The 16,451-nt window shown below is 45.7% G+C and overlaps 1 protein-coding gene across 4 annotated transcripts in view; it reads left to right on the top strand.

Annotated features, from left to right (window-relative positions):
• The first annotated feature begins 215 nt into the window (after window positions 1–215).
• The window catches only part of SOGA3 (SOGA family member 3), a 46,007-nt gene continuing 29,771 nt past the window's right edge, over window positions 216–16,451 (top strand). For all 4 annotated transcript variants that reach the window (XM_041745120.1, XM_041745119.1, XM_041745118.1 and 1 more), the window contains exons 1-4: window positions 216–499; window positions 2,441–3,682; window positions 4,129–4,353; window positions 6,261–6,419. In XM_041745120.1, the coding sequence (XP_041601054.1) occupies window positions 2,540–3,682; window positions 4,129–4,353; window positions 6,261–6,419 (1,527 nt within the window). In that variant the 5' untranslated portion in view covers window positions 216–499; window positions 2,441–2,539. The remainder of the gene's footprint in view (window positions 500–2,440; window positions 3,683–4,128; window positions 4,354–6,260; window positions 6,420–16,451) is intronic.

Raw genomic sequence — 16,451 nt, 5'->3', positions numbered from 1 at the left:
CCTGCTCCCCTGCGATCCCTCCGCCCCCCATCCCCAGCCCGGGCGGGTGAGGTCGGTCCTGCAGGAGCGCCCCGCCGGGTACCCGGGGTCCGCCCGGCAGCTCCATCCCAGGCCCTCCCCGGCCCCGCCCTGCTCCCCTGCGATCCCGCCCCGCCCCCATACGCCCGGGCCGGTGAGGTCCGCCCCCCAGGCGCGTCCGCCACCCTCCCCCGCCGCCCGGAGCAGCGCCGGGCACCGCTCGGTACCCCAGGCCCGGAGGCCGCAGCGCCTGCACGTTCGCGCCCTTTGTCTGCAGAAAGCGAGTGGGCGCGGAGCTGGGGCCAGAGGCCGAGCGCGCCCCAAGTCCTGCTCGGCCGGCCGCAGAGTCGCTCGCCCCCCTCCGGAGTCACACTCCTCCTTGCCTTTCCGAGACGTCAAGGGGAAGCCCGAGGCCGCCGGCGGATCCGGAGGGAAGCGCTGCTGACTTGCACCAACTTGCAATCGCCGCGTCCGCCGAGAAGTGAGCGGTTCTTCGGGATTCCTAGAGGGAGGGGGTGCGCCGTGGGGAGGGTCGGTGGGCAGGTGGAGCGGGAGGTCGAAATGGTTGCTCTGTGTCCGTCCGGGGTTGCTTGGCCTGGCGGGTCCTACGGGGGATGCCTTGAAGGGGCCCAACATCCTGTCACTTTGTGAGAACCACGTGACAGCCCTGGTCCCTTGGACTCCTGGGGTACAGCTGCCTGGGGGCCCGGGGCAAACGGTGTCAGGTGTTCTCAGCTCCAGCGTGCTTATGCCTGATTCAAACCAAAACTAAGGTTGCATTGGCGATGCAGCTGGCTTAGACGGTCCACGCTGGTGTGACCCAGGCTGTGCAACTAGGCCACGCGTCCTAGGCGCGTGTGGCTCTGGAGAACGTGCAGAAAATAAGTTGGTGGATGACTTTCCCCCCTTAGTGGCTTCTTTGTTTACTATTATTTTTCAAACTGAGTCGGAGGGAGATCCTGAAAAGACAAAGGCAGGTGGAGAAGGCCGCTTCCGGGAGTATTTCTTCATAAAATGAGGGCTGGCTTGCTGCATGTTCACTAAGTTATGATACTTAAAAATACACAGTAACAGGAATAATGCTGGTGACATGACTGGCAAACATCTCCTCTCCTGATGGGAGGTTTTTGGGTTTTTTTTTTTTTTTTTTAAAGCACAACTTTCTGCATAGTCATAGCTTTTCAGTGCTTTAGGGAGGGATGATAGCTGTAAGGAAAAAAGCACCAAACTGACTAGCTGGCTGGCCAGGTGGCTGGATCACGAGGAAGAAGAACCCAGGAGGCAATGGCTTGCCACTTTCCAGATTTTAAAAGCTGGTGATGGATTTATCTTGGAAAAAATACACAATAGAGGCTTCTCTTGCCACCATGCGGGAGGATGCACCAGGTTTCCGGGAGCACGCTCATTCTGTCTTAGAATTTGGCTCCACAGGAGGAACTGGGCACTTTAAGAGTACAACTTAACCAATCATATAAACTTTACCCATGCCATATGCCATGTAATAAGGTGTTTGAGAGTGAAAATATTTTCTACCGGGCAATTACTCTTAACACTAAAATGACTTACCAGAACTATAAAATTTGGATAAATGCAGAAGTCAGCACCCTATACTTTAAGAAATTGTGCAGATAAACTTCTCCAAAGGTGTTTTTTTTTTAAATTATTTACCAAAGCTTGGATTTCAGGTTACTAGTAACTAAACCATATAGATGATTCTGAATACCATCACTTTCTTGAAACTGAACCTGACTTAAAGTCATTCATTACTTTTATTGTAGTCCTAGTCTAAAGGAAAATGGGTGCATTTCTCATACCAAGAACAACAATTAAGAGTTAGAGCTGAGGAAAGGACCATGTATGCACAGCAGATTTCCTCTAGGAACCTACCTCATAACCCTTTTCCCCTCATTGAGAATAGTAATTAAATAAAACGTTCTCTACCTGACTAGGCTTTAAAATGCGGATTGAATAAGGAGGAAAACCAAAGTTGAAAAAGCAGGGTGGTCAACTCCAGCATGTGGACCTCTCCTTTTCCTTCTGAAGCTTCTTCCTGACTTTATCCCCCCATCTTTTTTTGTTTGTTTTTGTTTTTGCTTTTAAATCTCCCTTCCCATCCCTTCCGTTCTGACCCATATCTCACCACTGCCAGAACCTGTTACCTTGAGAATGTTAGGTTCAGCTGCTTTTGGATCATCATCATTTTCCTGAGATGGAGCGAGAGGGAGATGGTGCCTCCCTGGGCAGAATGAGAATCGACTATTCTGCATCCTATTTCTAAACTCAAGGCTTCTAACTGAGCGCTTTTCCCATCTTTTTGTTCCACCCCTCCCTCCCCCCCCCCCCCCAGGCTTCTCTTTTATGGGGCAATCACCCTTTGCTCTGTAACCATGCAGACATGTGTGTGCTTCCCTTTTGTTTCTAGCCCAGATTAGAAAGGAAGGTTGGCGGACTTGCGGAGGGCAGAGGATGATCTGGTGACGGACCATTCAAAACCTCATCCGTAGACCCCTCCCAGACCGCCATGAGTCAGCCACCAACGGGGGGCGCTGGCCCTGCTGCAGCCACAGCTTCTGCCGCCAGCTCTGCCACGGAGGCTCGACTGCACCCAGAGGGCAGCAGCCGAAAACAGCAGCGTGCTCAATCACCTGCCAGACTCAGGGACAATTCGGCCCGACAGACGACCGCGACCACCCGGTCCCCCGTGGGGGCCGGCACGAAGCTCAATTCGGTTCGGCAGCTGCAGCTGCAACAGCAGCAGCATCAGCAGCAGCAGCAGCAGCAGCAGCAGCAGCAGGGCAGCAAGCCCGGGAGCCGCTCTGGGCCTCCGCCCGGCGGCCGAGGAGGAGGAGGAGGAGGAGGAGGAGGAGGAGGAGGAGGAGGAGGAGGAGGCGGGGCGGAGAAGGCTGCGCCCCTGGCGCCCAAAGGGGCCGCGCCGGGAGCTGTCCACCCCGCGGCTGGTGCTGAAGCGGCCCCCGCGGCGACCCTGGCCCCGGTGGGCGGCAGGAGGCCTGGCCCGTCGGAGGAGCCATCCCGGGAGCTAGAGCCGGTGTCCGCGAGACTCGGGGAACCCCCTCCGCTCGGGGAAGGAGGAGGAGGGGGTGCGGAAGGAGGAGGAGCCGGCGGCGGCTCCGGGGAGAGGGAGGGGGGCGCTCCGCAGCCGCCGCCGCCCAGGGGCTGGCGAGGGCGCGGCGTGCGCGCTCAGCAGAGGGGCGCCGGCGGCGGGGAGGGGGCCCCCCCTTCTCCATCCGCGTCCGCGGGCAGAGCCGCGGGCCCCGGCGGCAGGAACCCCGGAAGCGGGGCAGTGGGGGGCGGCGGCGGCGGCGGGGGGGGCTACTGGAAGGAAGGATGCCTGCAGTCTGAGCTCATCCAGTTCCATCTCAAGAAGGAGCGGGCGGCGGCGGCGGCGGCGGCGGCCAAGAACGGCGGCCGCGGCTCCCCGGGGGCCGGCGCCCCTGCCCCTTGCGAGGCTCCCGCCGCCCCCGCCGTGTCCCCGATGGCGGCGGCCGCCGAGGGCCCCCAGCAGAGCGCCGAGGGCAGCGCCGGCGGAGGGGGCATGCAGGCGGCCGCGCCTCCGGCGTCGCAGCCGCACCCGCAGCAGCTCCAGGAGCAGGAGGAGATGCAGGAGGAGATGGAGAAGCTGCGGGAGGAGAACGAGACTCTCAAGGTGAGAAGTGGGGGGGCGCGTGGGGGAGGGGAGGCGGGGGCCTGGGAGGGTTAGGGCGTGTCCGCGAGGGTGACGGGCTGTGCACCTGCTATGGAGCCTTGCGGAGGGAAGGGGCGCGCGCGGGGGGGGGGGGGTGGCTCCTAGGCCTCTCCTAGATCTAAAGCAGCCCAAGATTAGCAGCCTTAGGTTTGCATTTAAATCCAGACCAGGGCCTTCGTTTCTCTAATTACGATGGTTTGTCCCACTTTTTCACGGACAGGGGCAGCGTAGGGGAGCTGGGGGAGGCCCGTTCTTCCAGTTGCTTCTTCATTCAGCTCCGTCGCTCCTGCCTTACGGAGGGGGGGGCAATAAGACGGAATCTGGAGTCGGGATGGGGTGTCTGCGGTGCGCGCCCCCGGGGGTGGGGAGCCAGGGTAATTCCGACCCGCGGCCTGTCCCCGCCTCAGAACGAGATCGACGAGCTGAGGACCGAGATGGACGAGATGAGGGACACTTTCTTCGAGGAGGATGCCTGTCAACTGCAGGAAATGCGCCACGAGTTGGAGAGAGCCAACAAAAACTGCCGGATCCTGCAGTACCGCCTCCGCAAAGCCGAGCGCAAAAGGCTCCGCTACGCGCAGACCGGGGAGATCGACGGGGAGCTGTTGCGCAGCCTGGAGCAGGACCTCAAGGTGCGCGGGGGGCGCGGGGCCGGGCTGCCGTGGGACCTGCGCGGGGAACGGCCTTCGCTGCTCACCCGCAAACACGCGGAGTTTCGCAGCGCTGAGCGCAAACTAGCAGGTTCTGGGCGGGAGAAAGGGAAGGGGGGGTGCTGAAGGCTCTCGTGTCGGGGCAAGGCCCTGCGGGGAGCGAGCTCGGGGGCTTTCTTGGGGTGACTCCGGTAGCGCAGGCCCTGGCGCTGGTTGCTCTCTGCCCTCCAGACGCTGCCCTCCAAGTAAGGGCCTGGGGGCAGAGCAGCTCGGTGCAGACTCCTGGAGGGAGAGGAATTGGAGCCCAGAATAGGAACAGCTTTGGGAAGATCTTCCAGTTCAGGTGTCTGGCTGCAAGGCCCCCCTAACCCTCTGCTTCCAGGACTCCCTCCTACCTTGCTAACTCCCCGAAGGGAAATCGGTCCAACTTGCTGCTCTTTTGAGAGAAGGAAAAAGCAAGTGCAGTATTTATTTATTTATTTATTTATTTATTTATTTATTTATTTTAGACATAGAGAGAGAGAGAGAGAGAGAGGCAGAGACACAGGCAGGGGGAGAAGCAGGCTCCATGCAGGGAGCCAGACGTGGGACTCGATCCCGGGACTCCAGGATCGCACCCTGGGCCAAAGGCAGGCGCTAAACAGTTGAGCCACCCAGGGATCCCCCCAAAAAACTCATTCTTAATGTGAAGCTGTTCCTTTAGAATTTGCCCCCAGTGGAAAAATTGTAACCTTGAACTGCTTCTTTTTTTTTTTTTTTTTTTTTCCAGTCGGTGTGGTCTGTTCAGTTCAGATGGACTGTAGGCAGATTCACTGACAATGCAAACCTAAAGTTATCTTCATTACCTTTGGACAACCAAACATCATTTTAATTATTTTAACTTCATCAAGATATGAAAATCAAGTGTAATTATCCTGTTTGTTTTAAAGAAAACTGCGAGTCAGCATCTAGTGAAAGTCATTATATTACTGTTTTTTTCCTTTCCTAACATTTGTTGAGTGCGTGCTCACTATGCCCCAGGCCCCGTGGCAAGCATTTTTATATATATTAACAGTGAATTATCTATCTAAATGTTAGCTCAAGACAAAAGAATAAATAAGGCACCTATGAGTTTGGGATTATTGATAGCATCATCTTGTATAGAAGCTGAACCTTTTACAGAAGTTAAGTGCGCAGCCCCCAGCCCTGGAAATCTGCTAATAGGTGACAGACTGTCTCCCCACCCCATATAAAACCACTGCCTATGTCCTGAGCCACTACATAATACTACACCAAAGGGTGTTGTTCAAACCCTAAAATTTCTAAGATGATCTTAAAGCAAAAGGCAAAAATGTACACTGTAATTCAAACAAATAAAACTTAATCTCAAGGACTGACATGTTTCCTGAAAGTAAGCACGTGACATTGTAGGATCAAAATTCAAGTCCCATACCTCACCTATGAAAACTTTGCTTTCTAGTCTTGAAACTGAGTGATAATGGAAATGTATAGTTTTGTTATAGAATTAGAGGAGATATGTGAAATGTCTCTACCCATGAATAAACACAATTGAACACTAAGGTGAAAGGAACAGAAAGCCAGACTACCTGACCACTTGTTAGCTGTGTGACCTTGAGCACATTACTTCATATCTCCGAGACTCATTTTCCTCATCTATAAAGTACAACAATAATAGTCCCTATATCATGGGATTGTTGTGAGGGTTAAATAATTTAAACTTACAAGTAAAGCATCTAGATAGATTATTGGTATATGGTAAAAACTATTTGTGTACTGACTCTTAGTAGTTTTGGGGGGTTTTTTTTGGCTCTTAGTGGTTTTAATGTGAATATAACTTTAGCTCATTCATTGTATTAATTACACATTATTGTTAAAACACCTTAATTTAGGTTGCAAAGGATGTATCTGTGAGACTTCACCATGAATTGGAAAATGTGGAGGAAAAAAGAACAACAACGGAAGATGAAAATGAAAAACTGAGGCAACAGCTCATAGAAGTTGAGATTGCAAAGCAAGCTTTACAGAATGAACTGGAAAAAATGAAGGAGGTTAGTATTTGATTATCTCATGGTATGCTACATACATACTTAGTTCTTTAGAAAAGAATCTCCAGACCTGTATGACTGTTAAAATAATTCCGTGGTTTTTTTAATGATTATAGAATAATTTGTTGTTCTCACCCAAAGTACTGACACATGATTTCATACTAAATTAATAAGTAACAAAGAAAACTGACCTCAGCTCTGCCTCTAACTTGATATATATGAGCTCTGACTGAGGTTTCATCCTGTCATCTAAATTTATGTTAAAGAGGAGCACCTGAGTGGCACAGTCGTTTGAGCTGCCAACTCTTGGCTCCAGTCATGATCTCAGGGCTGTGAGATCGAGCCCTACATCAGGCTCCATGCTCAGCCTGGAGTCTGCTAGGGTTTCTCCCTCTCCATCTGCCCCTAACCCCCTTAAATAAATAAATAAATCTTTTAAAAAATAAATAAATCTTTAAAAATAAATTTATGTTAAAGAAATTACACAGCTATACCAAACACAAAGGATGTCAAGAGTATGAAGGACTAAGCATTATGTTAAGAAGAAGAGCTAGTTTTGGGATTACTACTTAGTTCATAGAATCACAGACTTTTAAGATGAAAAGGTCACAAAAATACATTCGATTAAATCGCATCGAATTGAATCAGATCTAATCTTTGCATGAACCCTCCTTATGACAGAACCCCCAAATGACTTAATGTTTAGAACATCATCAATGACTAACCTTTAAGATCTTTGGCAGTAGCCAGTTCTGCAACAGCATAGCTCTGTTTAAAGGTTTTCTTTGTCTTGAGTTGAAATCTATTTCATTGTCACTGTGACCAATTCATCTTTAGTTCTTACCCTTTAGGGTAGAAGAGTCAAGAGTCCTCTTCCACGTCAGGTATTTGAAATTTCTACCATGTTTCCCCTAAATTTTCCCAAAGAACAAAATTAATGTCAAAATAATTGTAGGAGAAAAGAAACAGAAAAGATTGATCAAGAAGTAATTAGCTTTGTGATAAGTACCAATTTGAATTAAAATAATATTCTTCAAAACTGCCTGGGATTATACAGTGCAACTGATGAAAATTATTATTGAAAATTAGCAAATACACACATGGTCCTCTGGACATCTGCCTATGCTTAAATATGCAGAACTTAAATGAAAATCCTAATCTTTTCCATGGACTTTCCAATATCTTTCCAAAGATATGGCACCTTTCATTGCTGTGCTTATCTTAAAATGGTATAAAAATATATTTACCATGTAACAGTGAAAATATCAAGTCTGATTAAGACTATATGTCAGGAATTTGTGTTAAGTGGTATTAGTGGGGTAAACTATTTTGTGATCTAAGTTTCTACTTACTACATTTTAAACATTTTTAACATGACAATTTAGGGCAAAACCATTTTCATGATATGTAATTCTTGGCTAATACCTAAGAATGGCTGTGTCCTTGGCAGGAAAACGTGAAAAATGGGAGCCATGTGACTATTTTCACCAGTAACTAACTGGGTGACTCAAAAGGTTTCTAACTTGCTTCAGTTTACACAGTTGTAAAAATATTATTCTAATGAATCTCAACATCTTCTGCAGCTAGCATGACTTTTATCATGAAATCCAGGACATTATCTTTAAAGAATAGCACAGATTTTTTTTTTTTACTAAGGGAGATTAACTATGGGATTTTGTAAATATGTTTCTTAAACAATAATGTACAGTTGAAATGTGTCCAAAAAATGGAGGCTTAGTTTCCAGGAAAAAAAATGGAATAGGTAGCTCTGTTAGTTTGGGAGGGCTGCTATAACAAAGTACCACCAACTGGGTGGTGTAAATAATAGACATTTATTTTCTCACAGTTCTGGAAGCTGGAAGTCTAAAGTCAAGGTGTAGTCAGGGTTTCCTCCCTATGAAGGCAGGATCTGTTCCAGGCCTCTCCCCTGGCCTTATACATGGCTATCATCATATTCACATTGCATTCTCCCTATTGATGCCTATCTCCAAATTTCCCCTACCACAGACACCAGTCATTGTAGATTAGAACCTACCTAATCGTAGGTTTTACATTGTAGATTCACGGTCTCTGTAAAGACCCTATCTCCAAAACCAGTCACATTCTTTAGTACTTGGGGTAATGACTTCAACATGTGAGAATCGAAGGGACACAATTCATCCTACATCATAGCAATTAAACACCTTCTTATAGACAAGCAAAGAGAAAGTTCATTGTCGGTTCCATTAGACTCCACTCCATGTTCATACCTCACTTGCTTTCTCCCATATTCCTTGTTTATACGATTAAGAACATTCAAGTCAAAACAAACTTCATTTGACTACCAGGAATAAAAGAGAAATGCTTTGTGATGTGGTATCATGTGACTGTTTTTTACATGAAGATCTGCAAAGTTGGATTTAAGAATGGCATAAGAGCTTCCTGATTTCATTCTGTGTCCAGAAAGGGGGAAAATCCCTGTAGACTGTCTATCCACTAGCCAGACAGATGGGTCCTCTTCCATTATAAAATAAAAGCCAGAAAATCTGGCTAGGGAAAGAAGGTCTGGAACCCGAGATTGTTCTCAGGAGAATCATTGTAAAGATGCATTTCCTTGATTCTGTTCCCTACACCTTTCCCTATAACCATTTCTTCCTTCAGGGCTCTCATTCTGATTTGGGGAAACACTCTTATAGCATTATCAAACAATGTGGGTATATGTTCATGCCAGAAAGGAAATTCATATTCTCCTTGGAGTTTTTTTTTTAAGATTTTATTTTATTTAGTCATGAGAGACACCACAGAGAGAGAGAGAGGCAGAGACACAGGAAGAGGGAGAAGCAGGTTCCATGCAGGGAGCCCGATGTGGGACTCATCCCTGGACTCCAGGATCACACCCTGGGCTGAAGGCGGCACTAAACCGCTGAGCCACTTGGGCTGCCCTCTCCTTGGAGTTTTAAAAGACAAACTTCAGTCCCTCGTTAGAGACTACAACAATCAAAGTGTCAGGAATTCAGGATATTAGCTTTTAAAATAAACTTTTATTTAAAAGATGGACTCTACAATAGCATTCCCTGTTTGGGAAGGTGAGTGGCAATGGAGAAAAATAGAAATAGGTAGGAAGGACAAGAGTGGAAGATAAAAACCTAGGGGCTTCTAAACGTAATAAAGGAAAATGAAAAATACTCTGGCAGGGAAGCTCTGTAATCATTCATTTGAGATTGACCTTCATAGTGTTCAGAAAAGTGTCAGAAATATAAAAGATAGTTCAAAAATATATTTGGAAATCAGAAATGTTTCATTAAAATGAGATTTTTGTGATGGTAACTTTTTTATCCTCTAAGAAGATCAATAATAAAACTTAGTGGCAATAATTAGACCACCATGTGTGGGTAGGAGCTGTGAGTTTGTAGCCTGGCTTGGCTTTGTACGACAGTGACAGCTTCAGTTAATCATCTGCTTCCTTGGTTGTAAAATGAAAACATATTCAAGTCCTTGGTGAGTTTTAACCACACAACTATCACCCCTTTGTGGCATTCTAATCAGTGGAGGAAACAGAACCGGGACAAACTTTCCATAATGAAGAAAAGACACTAGTTAGGGAGTAAAATCATAAAATGTTAACTAGAATATACTAGAGAGAAGCAATCCTCTAACTCCCAGTTTTTAGTTTCTTATATGAAGTCACATAGATGTTGAACAGCACAACTGGGACCGATAGGCCATCTGCTGGAGTTTGGAAACCATTTACCAAGAGTTTAATTGGCTTCAGGGGTGTTGACCAATTGCTCTCAAGGCTAGTGGCTGCCCAAGGTCCTATGCACCTGCTCACATCCATCTGCTTATCTTCTTCCTCTGAGAGTACGAAGTAGGCACCAGGGGGCTGAGAAGAGTTGAGTAGAGGCGGAATGGAGGTAATTAGTTGAGTCTACTGCAACTCGTTGCTTGTATTCAAACAGTTGATATCCTGCCAACTGCAAACAAAAGTGACCTCTTAGGATGCAGCCTTAGAATCTTTATGGTAGTCTCATCTGATCACAAAACATTGATTGCTACTTCCACTATGCTCCCTTGCAGTAGAAAAAAATGCCTCTATTTTTATGTAACCCGGGGGAAACGGTGGTCTTTCATCATCACAAACAATCAGAGACAGGTTTTTGCAAGAGTTATTTCATGGAAACTACGACTAAGCTTGTAGTTCGAAGGCTAGGACAGGTTAATGCACAAATAGCATAAAGTGGGGAGAGGGAGGAGGCTCTGTGAGGGGTGAGTCTCCGACACAGTTAATCGAAGGTCCATGCCCTTCATGAAGTCCTGCTGCTGTAGGAAGAAACGTTACTTCGAGAGCTTTGAAACCTTTGTGCTCTTCAGAAGGGAGGGGTCTTCTCCTGGCACCTTTAAGATCTGACACTTGGGGAAGCATTGATGACAGACATTTGGGGAAAGAAATCGCCCACAGAGAACCTCTGAGGATGGAAAAGAAGAAAGAGTAACTGAGATGATGATGGCGATAAATGTTTATCTGACCTTTTCTATTTCAGAGTCTATCCTCTTTGTGTTGTTTCATCCCTTTACCTCATGCAAGAGCCTTAAAATAATCTTAACTTTTCCTGGTCTTTGCCCTCAAGGGCTCCTAACTTGCCTCCTGCAGTAGCACTATCTGTCTTGGGACTTGTATTTTCTGTGCACTTGGTTGATATATCCTGTTACAGTGAAGTCTCATTGTAGAACGCAAAAATTATTAGTACTATAAATTTCAACAGTAGTGTCTCTTTTAAAAACAGAACATATCCATTTACTCAGACTCTCTTTACAGACAAATGCTTGTCCTGCATGTTTACTATTGCATATTTATTTTTTGATATAAAATAGAGAGGTGAGTATGACTTTACTTGGCTTTGGTAAGAGTGTGTTTATCTGAGATATTAAGTGCAAAAATGAAATGCTGAGTGATAAATCAGCAAAGAAGCAGCCCAAGAGATAGTGTTAAGGGGGAATTTCTTTGCCATTCAAATATTTTCCCCCTGGTTCTGGTAGCTGTAATTTGAAAAATAGAACAGCAGCCATTGATATTTTTAAATGAAATTGCTATAAATATTTTTAAATGCATCAATTAAACACTTTTACTTTAATCACATCTCGGACGCAGTAGTTTGTTGAGTAACTTAGGCAGGAATAATACAGACTAAAATAAAAGCAAAAAACAATGTGCGAGGTAAACAGAAGAGAGCTTGTTTTTCAGGTTACTTTACGTTGTGAGTGTATTTTTGAAGATATATTTATTTAGAAATGATAAACTCCATTGGATTTCTTTTTTCATGAAATTGCATATGCAGTTGTATGCATTCTGAAGTGACTCCCAAGACTGAGTCCTATCTTAGTGGCTCTTTTTTTCTTCTTCTTCTTTTTTTTTTAGTGGCTCTTTTCTTTTATGGGGGAAAAAGCCCTCAGCAAAAGCAAATCCCTGTTGGTGGAGTATTTCATGAAACCTATTGAACTTGTATCGTAAACATCAAATTTCTGTTTTTATTTAAGTGAAGAGCTCAAGGATTTCAAAGCTTTGAAAGTAAAGATTCTTCCTACAGCCAGTTTGTGTCTTGGCTGGAACTTTGAACTTTATATTCTTAGAGCAGTAAGGCACTGTATAAATATGAATTTTACCTAATTAACCGTCTCCTTTTGATTATATATTCAGTTCCCATTTCAAATATCTATTCATTCTGATATGTGCAGTGGCATTGCTTCATAGAAATTGTTCAATAAAATGTATGTTGAGGGGCCCCTGGATGACTCACTTGGTTAAGCATCTGATTCTTGATCTCAACTCAGGTCTTGACCTCAGGGTCATGAGTTCAAGCCCCATGTTGGGCTCCACACTGGACATGGAGCCTACTTAAAAACAAACAAACAAAAATGTATATTGAATTGTTTGTTGCATTTGCTTGTAAACCATATTGATGGGAGCTAAGTCCCCAACCGTCGACTCTGCCACCTTAACAGATGTTCTGGGGCTCTAGGCTGAACTTTGAGTGAGCGATGGGCAGCTTATATATGTTTAAATATCTCCATGGAAGTATTTTACCTACACAGGTATTAAAGAGTTGTTCACTTCTCCAACTTTTTCTCCAAGCTACCTTAAAATGAGATTTGAAATGGTTCTCAATAAATCATAACCCTTGGGGCGCCTGGATGGCTCAGTGGTTAAGTGTCTGTCCTCGGCTCAGGTCATGATCCCGGGGTCCTGGAATCTAGTCCCACATCTGGCTCAATGTTTAGTAGGGAATCTGCTTCTCCCTCTGCCTCTGGACAGTCCCCATCCTCCCAGCTCTTTCTCACTTTCTATTGCTCTCTCTTCCTGTCTCAAATAAGTAAATAGAATCTTTTAAAAATGATAAATAAATCATAACCCTTGAAATTAGGGTTTAAAATTTTGGTCAAGTAAGAATTCTAGGAAGGGGAAGGAAAATTTAATACAAAGGACATGCTTTGTGGTAAAACAGCTCTGAGTTCCATACCAGTCAAGCCAGGGAGAGAAAAATTGAGAGAAATTGCTTCCTGACCGTGTCTGTATGTGGAGGCAATACCAAGTTTTATAGCAGATCCTCAGAGCAACCGGGAAGAAAATGAATCCTAGGACAGGAAAATGTTCCCAATTATAAACAGACAACTGGTGGACGGCTGAGCCTTCACAACAATCTCCGGTTCTCATCTATACAATCACTTTTATAAATAAATAAATAACGCTTTTGTAGAAAACAACATTTAGACATTTTGTCATTAGCTGTGAATTTGAATGTGGTTTATGAGAAAGTACACATGTCGCAGATGCTATAAATTGACTTTGAGGCCTACCTCTCATTCCCTGTGACTTCGAGCAAATAACTTGAAATCTATATGCTTCAGTGTCTTTATTCATAAATGTAGAAGTTTGGGACACCTGGGTGGCTCAGCAGTTAAGCGTCTGCCTTTTGCTCAGGGCATGATCCCAGTCCCAGGATCGAGTCCCACAATGGGCTCCAGTCCCACATCGAGCTCCCTTTGAGGAGCCTGCTTCTCCCTCTCCCTATGTCTCTGCCTCTCTCTCTCTCTATTTTTCTCGTGAATAAATAAATAAAGTCTTTTAAAAAAATAAATAAATGTAGAAGTTTAAATAGTCGCAAAGGTGCCTATAAAAATGTCATTTTCTACTTTGTTATTCATCTCTGTTCTCCCCAAAAGTTTTGTTTATAGTCGGGTGGGCCAGTCTGTCTCACTACGGTTATTTTATTACTGTGGTTATTTTTTTTCACTCACTCAATCAACAGATATTTACTGAGTAGTACTTTATTACCTACCATAATATGGGCACATAGACGCCGCGGAGGATACAAAGACACAGGTACCAGGGTGTTGCGGTAAACTCAGGGTTTGCGCCACAGGAATGCTGTCATTTTTTGTTTTGCTGTTATTGAAGTGATAGGAGTTATCTGACATTTCCTGAAGGTGGAAGTCTTTCTGTTCCCGAGAGTATAATAAAAATCTCTCTGAGGTCACTAGGCTTTCGTGTGTGTGTGTGTGTGTGTGTGTGTGACAGAGAAGAACCTCACATAGAACTGACCCCCATTAAACACCCTGTTCTCTTCCTTAAGGGACTCTGTTGGGTATAGCTGTGGCCTAACTATCTCTGTGGTGCCTTTAGTTTGGGGGCTGTGATTCACATTATTCTCTCCACTGGCCTCTACCCTTTACTGCCTGAGAAGGGCCCTGCTTCTACTGGTGCAGGAAATAGCATCTCTCTGTTTCAGCATTTTCCTTGAGCCTAAAAACCAAAAACTTTGGTCTGACTTTAGTTTTGCAGACATTTATTGTGTGTGTGTGTATAACAAGATAACCGTGCATGTAACCATGAGGGTCGTCCTGACCTTAAGTCAATTGCTTTCCAATAGAAAAGACAGCCTTCTAGAAGTTTCACTCTGACAACATTTACACATGTGCCTTAATTACTATAGTGAATGGTTCAGGGTTCATCTCAGAATGGAAAACTTATGAAGCTGAGGCCGATACCGGCTTGGATCACTGTAGAACCTCAACGTCCAGTTCAGGGCCCGGCATTTAATCCATTAGACCATATTCTTCTGTAATATAATAGCGGCTGTTATTCCATATTTCATTATATATATCTTTTCCCCCACACTAGGCTAGAAACTCCCTGGAAGTAAGAACTGAATCTTGTTTTACTCATCATCGTGTCCACAACAACCAGAAATTGTTGACACAAAGTCCACAAACAATAAACAATTTCAAGTGAGAGAATGCATGGAGATTAGGAGAGGTGCTCCAGGTCCTATTTTGTGGAGAGAACAAGAACTATGAGTCAGAAACAGGGCCCTTCCTGTGAGGCCTGGTGTAATACAAGATACAAGGGAAATGGGTGAGGAAATCCAGCCTCACCCTGCTTCCAGAATTAGAGATCTCTTAAGACTTTGCTATCTCCTAGAAACTTCTAGTCTTCTACCTTGCTTCTCTCAAAACCGTTATTCCTAGAAGCAACAAGTCTCCCCTGGAACAGGACCTCACGGGCTTCTTGGGAGGGGGAATGATGACAGGAGCTCAAAAACAAGAGGACAACCCTGGCACCCTACACATCAGTTCTGCATTTGACTTCCATATCCTTTGGTGAGACAATATGAAGACTGCAGATCTTGTTCCTCCCAAAGACCATCCAACTCTTTGCTTACATCTTTGATGTTTGGGATAGGCCGCTCAGCGGTTGATTTGGCTGGGCAGAGACGGACAATTACCCCCAGAGCTACAGCTACTTTGCAGCTACCAGCACCAAGTGCTAATCACAAGCCAGTCACTGTGCCAGATACTTTATGTAGAGTTATGTTGTTAATAGTTTCACATTAGGGGCACCTGGGTGGTTCAGTCAGTGAAACGTCAAACTCTTGGTTTCAGCTCAGGTCATAATCTCATGGGTTATAGGATCAAGCCCCATGACCCACTCTGCATTCAGCGGGGAGTCTGCTGGAGATTGTCTCCCTCTGCTTCTCCTTACATTCTCTCTTTCTTTCAGATAAATCTCTAAAAAAACAAACAAACAAAAACCTTTCATTTTAGAGGTAAACACTCAAGGCTCAGCAATGTTAACATCAGTAGTCAGCAGGCAGGGTCCTCACGGGTCTGCTTGCCTGCAAGTGCATGGTCTCCACTGGCCAGGGATGCACAACCTCACTCTTGGGACTCAGGGTGCCCCTTGCACAACCCCCTCCCTTCTATCTTCTTCGTGACCCACAAATGACCTGCTCTTCTCAGGGGCCTCAGTTTCCTAGAGGAAAACTGCACCTCTAGCACACGTTTAGAAAATGCACTGAGCAAGTACTGAGAGAATAGTACTTCCAAAGTGTCTAAAGGATAACACTGTTTTATCTCACAAAGAGGAAATCTTTGGAGGAAAAAAAAAAAAGAAACTGGGAACATGAGGCTAAAACATGCGTTTTCAGGTCTGTTGATGCCATCTTTTTACAGGCTTCATACTTTTGTTATTTCAGATTAATCACTAGTAGCTGACTCTCAATCACCTCTTAAAGGAAGAAAGCCATTTTCCCTCTTCAATCCATTCCCAGGGACGATGGAAGGTAGTATGTGTGCCGTGCCTTGTAAACCCTAAGGTGGTGTAGACATCGGATGCTCTTGCTAATACCACAAAGTTCTAGATGAGCTGATTAAGACTTACCTCTTAGAAAGAATGTGAGAGTCCAGGAGAGTGAAATTTTAGCTGTATCGGGGACTCCAGCTCTTGCACACGCCTCTGCTTTCTCTCCCCCCATGGGTGTCTACACCGTGCCGTTCCCCTCTATGGGTCACTCCACTAGACCCACGCTCGCTGCTAACCTTGTGCACGAGGCGTGTCCTTAGTCCCGACTGCTCCACCAGCCAGAGCTCAAGTCTGCAGAGCCTCGAAGGGACGCGCAGTCAGCTAGCTGCCCCCTGACTTGTCGGGATGAAGTCTCTCTCACCTTTTTCTGCTCTGTCAATATTTTTCTGGAAGAGAGACATTTTAACCGAGAGAAGAGG

Source organism: Vulpes lagopus, chromosome 2, assembly GCF_018345385.1.
Source record: "Vulpes lagopus strain Blue_001 chromosome 2, ASM1834538v1, whole genome shotgun sequence".
Taxonomy (NCBI): Eukaryota; Metazoa; Chordata; class Mammalia; order Carnivora; family Canidae; genus Vulpes; species Vulpes lagopus.
The sequence above is the reverse complement of the archived record's forward strand: the minus strand, read 5'-3'. Positions and strand labels throughout refer to the sequence as shown.